This window comes from Lipotes vexillifer, unplaced genomic scaffold, assembly GCF_000442215.2.
Source record: "Lipotes vexillifer unplaced genomic scaffold, Lipotes_vexillifer_v1.1 scaffold37, whole genome shotgun sequence".
In the NCBI taxonomy this organism is placed as follows: domain Eukaryota; kingdom Metazoa; phylum Chordata; class Mammalia; order Artiodactyla; family Lipotidae; genus Lipotes; species Lipotes vexillifer.
Genome location: NW_006791811.1, coordinates 3,840,374 through 3,846,180, shown reverse-complemented (window position 1 = coordinate 3,846,180; position 5,807 = coordinate 3,840,374). Strand labels below are relative to the sequence as shown.

At 37.1% G+C, this 5,807-nt stretch overlaps 1 protein-coding gene across 3 annotated transcripts in view; it reads right to left on the bottom strand.

The window, feature by feature from the left end:
* PHC3 (polyhomeotic homolog 3) overlaps nucleotides 1-5,807 on the bottom strand; it is a 79,746-nt gene that overhangs the window by 71,797 nt on the left and 2,142 nt on the right. For all 3 annotated transcript variants that reach the window (XM_007464735.1, XM_007464734.1, XM_007464733.1), the window contains exons 2-3: nucleotides 4,818-4,983; nucleotides 455-610 (exon numbers count right to left, since the gene is read on the bottom strand). In XM_007464735.1, coding sequence (XP_007464797.1) covers nucleotides 455-610; nucleotides 4,818-4,983 — 322 coding nt within the window. The remainder of the gene's footprint in view (nucleotides 1-454; nucleotides 611-4,817; nucleotides 4,984-5,807) is intronic.

The window sequence follows — 5,807 nt, the reverse complement described above, 5'->3', positions numbered from 1 at the left end:
CGGAAGAGTGGAAAATAGCAGGTGATATGGAAAAGGAATACCTCTATATTTTACCTCTTATGGTCAATTTTATACTGTTTGTTTTTTTTTAATGAGTGTAAACTACTTATGTAATTTAAAAAGCCTTTTTTGTTAAAATGTAGATAAGATTCATGTAACCCTAACTATTCACTGTTGTACCTAAAACTTTACACACAAAACCATGACATTAGTATAGCATTTCTGCAATGTAGATAAAGCAGAGGGACAAAAGTTAGCAATAGAGTAACACATAAAACACATTCATTTGTTTTTAAACTAACCTCAATCTGGCAGCCTATTATATTTCCTTAAGAAAAAATAATCACAGGACACCTGAAAACTCTAAAATAATACCAACATATTTATTTGCAGGAATTATCTGCAGGTCATGTCAACTTTGGCCTCATAAGTTCTTAATTCATTTCCATCTCACCTGAACAGCAGCAAGGCTCTGAAGCTGGGAGCTGCTTAAGTGCTGCTGCTGGAGAGCTGCTGTGTGCAGCATTAAGTGCTGTTGCTGGGCCGCATACATTTGCTGTAGATACTGAGCAGCTGAGCTGGGAGGGCGGTGCAATGCCTGTTGAATTACCTGTGATAAGTCAATTGAACCAATGTCAAACCATAATCTTAACCATAAAATAAAGTATTAAAAAAGCAGCAGTTTAAAATTTCACTACTTTAAGAGAATGGACTTGAGGACATGGGGAGGGCGAAGGGTAAGCTGGGACCAAGTGAGAGAGTAACACTGACATATACATACTACCAAATGTAAAACAGATAGCTAGTGGGAAGCAGCTGCATAGCACAGGGAGATCAGCTCGATGCTCTGTGACCACCTAGAGGGGTGGGATAGGGAGAGTGGGAGGGAGACGCAAGAGGGAGGGGATATGGGGATATATGTATACATATAGCCAATTCACTTTGTTACACAGCAGAAACTAACACAACATTGTGAAGCAATTATACTCCAATAAAGATGTTAAAAAGGGCTTTCCTGGTGGCGCAGTGGTTGAGAATCTGCCTGCCAATGCAGGGGACATGGATTCGAGCCCTGGTCTGGGAAGATCCCACATGCCGTGGAGCAACTAGGCCCATGAGCCGCAACTACTGAGCCTGCACGTCTGGAGCCTGTGCCCCGCAACAAGAGAGGCCACGACAGTGAAAGGCCCGCGCACCGTGATGAAGAGTGGCCCCTGCTTGCCGCAACTAGAGAAAGCTCTCGCACAGAAACGAAAACCCAACACAGCCATATATAAAAATAAGTTAAAAAAAAGTATAGCATTGTCTAGAGTCTGTGCATGTACTTTAAAAAAAAATGTTAAAAAATAAACTAAAAATTTCACTACTTTAATGTTCAATGTCATCAAACTTATTAACATAGTTCTCTCCTAGTTACATATCACTAGGATTCACTAATCTGTACAAATTAAAGTTACCCAGTAGAGGCAATCCACAAAAGGAAAAAGTGCTAAGTAAGCATGTGAAAAGATCTTCAATCTCACTAGTAGTCAAAACTTACAAATTAAGACACTATTTTCCAACTTTCCAATGGATAAAGATTTAAAAGAATACTACTACTACTGGAGAAACAGATACTCTCATACACTGTTAGTAAGAATGTAAATTGGTATAACCATTTTGGATAAAACTTGGTAGAATTTGCAGCTTGCGTAGAGAGGATATGTATACCCTGCAAGCATTACGAATATCAGTGTAGATCAGTGCCATCCAATACAGCAGCCATGAATCTACTGAGCACTTACAAGGTGGCTAGTGCAACTAAGGAACTAAGTTTTTAATTTTACTGAATTTTAATTATAATTTAAATATAAAATAGCCACATGCAGCTAGTAGCTACTATATTGAAAAGAGCAGATATATCTATTAACAAAAAAATTCCCAAATATATCATTAGGTGAAAAAGCAGGTTACTAAATAGTGTATAGAGTAAGATACCATTTATATTAAAATATTTTAAAGAATATTCAGGAAAACATTAAAAGACTACTGACGGGTAGCTAGATTAGAAGTGATTTTTACCTTCTCATTTGTATTTTTCTTTAAATGTCTGAAAATACTTAGCTTCATTATATTAATAACCACTTAAAATTATAAAGCTATTTTTTAGAAAATTACTAAATAATCACTTTTTTAAATGTTTTTAAATGTTTTTTAAATGTCAGATTCAACTGTTTCAACAAAGAATAAAACTGTTCTTACTAAAAAAGAAATTCCTGGAAAAGTGTTAATGACTGTGACTATTGAAAACTATGAACCTGAACTTCATAAATCGATAAGTATAGAAAAGCAAGTATTCTAATAAGAGGAAAATCCTTTATCTGTCCAAATGGTAAGTCAGACTATACCAGTACTCTGCAAACACATCCTAAAGTCACATCATGCCCATGATGACTCTGAAACAGCACCCTAAATCTCAGCATCAAACCAGAGTTTTCAAAGAGCTAAGGGAGTAAGAGCCATAATCCTACAGCTTGAGCTTCTGAGTCAGGACACCTTTACCACAAACCTATGAATCTCTTTATCCAAATTCCAAGAAAGCATATTTCCTTGTGTTTTTTACCTTTGTGTGTTCATATCTCAATTCCCCAACAAAAGACTGCTATACTGGGCTTCCCTGGTGGCGCAGTGGTTGAGAGTCCGCCTGCCGATGCAGAGGACGCGGGTTCGTGCCTGGTCCGGGAGGATCCCACGTGCCGCGGAGCGGCTGGGCCCGTGAGCCATGGCCACTGAGCCTGCACGTCCGGAGCCTGTGCTCCGCAACGGGAGAGGCCACAACAGTGACAGGCCCGTGTACCGCAAAAAAAAAAAAAAAAAAAAAAAAAAAAAAAAGACTGCTATACCTACTGCAGACTCCTGTCACAAAACCAATGTAGGCTTTTGACACCTAGTTGCAGGGGACTATAGATCTGCATTGTGATTTAGAATCACAACAATATGTCTTTTTCGTCAGGTAAATCTATATATGTTCTTCTAATTCCATAACAAAATTCTAAAATCAAACTGAAATAAAAAATGAATAACCTATTTGGCACATATTTCTGTCATAGTAATTTTTTTCTATTGTCAGCACAGTCTTTCATTATGATTCAACACTATACTCATGGGAGAGAGACTCTTTAAATGCAAGTTAAAGATACAGCATATTGTTCTTATTTTGTTCCTATAAAGGAGCAAAGAAGGGGAAGAGGATTCTCAGGACTGAAAAAGAAAGGTGAAAGGTATTAAAGAACTACTTAGGTAGTTCAGTAAATATTGATTTGATTACATTTTAAAGGGAAGCAATTCTATGATCTCATAAGAATTGGAGTTAGTGCTATTTTTGAGATATATCTATATCTACACATCTTCAATAACTTTTTTTTATTAACACATCCAGCTTAGGTAAAGCTAGAGAACAAAATGGCATTTAAAATGTCACATCATCTGTATGCTCAAGCTCTAGATACTCTTCCCTATATCCCTTGCCTCAGAGAAAGGTGAAAAACATTAAAAACACACTCTCCATTCCAGTTTGAATTTTTACTGAACTGACTAGGTCTCCAACAATTCTGATTCTACTCCACAGTAGCTTCAGAATCCTAAGCCACAGAACAGCTAAATAGCCAGTATACTGGGATCTCCACTCTAGAAAAATGTATCAGGGAGATGACTACATCACAAACAGGTAAGTTAGCCATGGCATGCAGGATCTTCACTGCGGCATGCGGACCTCTTAAGTCACGGCATGCATGTGGGATCTAGTTCCCCCACCAGGGGATGAACCTGGGCCCCCTGCATTGGGAGCACGAAGTCTTACCCACTGGACACCAGCGAAGTCCCAAGGGCACAACTCTAAAGCTACAGTACCAACTAGTTATATGAGTTTAGGAAAGTTATTTAGCCAATTTACAACATCAGTTTTCCCATTTGTTAAATGGAGAAAATCCATATAAAGAACTTATCAAATGCTTGACACATAGCAAGTATTCAATATATATTAGCTATTACTGTTTACTGAGTATATATAATGTGCCCCACACAATTCTAGATGCTTCCTTTAATCCTCATAACTAACTAAGCAGGTGGTCTCATCCTCATTTTTCAGTTTCCTGAGGCTCAAGGAGATTATGCCTCTCACCCAAGGCTACATATCTACTAATGATAAAGAAAATGGATTTCAAAGAGCACATCAGATTGCAATGCCCATGCCCTTTTCATGCTATACCATATTGCCTCAACCTCCATTATTATAAAGGTTAACCAGGTAAACTTTATTTTCCCAACCAAGTGAAGAGCCTAAGACTTTTCCTAATTAAATATTCCCTTCCTCCTCTGCCCCTTAGAGCTCTTGAATGGATCCTCCTGTTTAGGGTTCTTAGGCCACTTGGGTTTAAAATGAACCTCTTAACGTATCTACAGAGCTGAATAGATCTGAATAGATCCTAAGTCCATATTTTAGGTCCAAATGTAAAATAATCAGAAAAACCTAGAGCCATTCTTCATGTTGGGGCTCTTGGTTGAGTTTCTCAACGTTGTAGCAGTACCTAGAGACCTTCCAATTATAATTTTCCCAACATATTGTTTTATAAGCTACACGCTGACAAATGTAGGCCCTCTCAATAGAATGATTATTCAATAACTCTGTTGGTTCTTCCAAACATGAACAATTCTAACTATACTCATTTAGAGGGTATCATGTAACTCATTTGAGGACATGAAACAATAGATTCATCTGGCTTAAGCAAAAAGTAATGACATCCTCAGTCTTAGCCTACGCATCATGGTAACTGAAATACCTGTACAGCATGTCGGTCTGAGCCACTATAGACAGAGATCTGTGGTTGCTGCATTCGAGAGGAGGAAGTGGTGATGGTGGTCGTGGTAGTGCTACTGGTTGTTGTCGATACCGAAGATGTTCCAGGGTTTGGTTCACTATCCATAGCTGTACTGTGGTCCTTAAACCTAGCAGATAACACAAAGGATTTAGATTGGCAAAAGCATTATCTTACGGTGTTTAAAGAATAATTATTCCAAGAAATAATCAGCAACAGTCTAAATTTCTAAGAAGGCCCTCATTAAATACAGAGAGCACACAGTCACCATAAATACGTGCCAGGGAAAAATACTTCACAAATATATAGCATATTTAACGTTCATACCTACTAAATTTGAATTCAAATGACTCAGGATATGTAACTCAGATAAAGCCTGGCCTAAATTTCACCTTTTTATTGTTGAAGGAAGATGAGTGTTTTGAAACCAAAACAGGTGATGACGGAATACTTAACTACCTAGGAAAATTAAAATTGAAGCAATGTCAGAGTACTAAAATATTTCTTTTTATTCTTGTGACCATACTAATTACAAATTAAAGTCATTCTTATCTAGACATTAAAATAGGATGCCTATGGACTTGTGTTAGCTTAGTTTAGTAGTTTAGCTTAGTTTAGTTAATTAGCTTAGTTTTTGGTTACCATATATACTTTATTTAAAAATAAGCTCTCTTAGAAAATAATTTTTAAAATAATTTATTAACTCACACTGCTTTCCCTCGAATTATTCTACAACATTGTCCTCACTACATGTAATAACTAAGTAATACTCATAAGCAGATTGCTCTGATTGGGTAAATAAGAGAAGCAGCTGAAAACAATTTCCCTACTTCCTTACAAAAATCTCTTTTTCACAAATAATAGCTCCAAATTTTGAAAACAGCATAATTATGTCACTTTCCTCATGTACGGACAGTAAAGTGCAGTTTTGTACCACACTGATTCTTTTCCCTA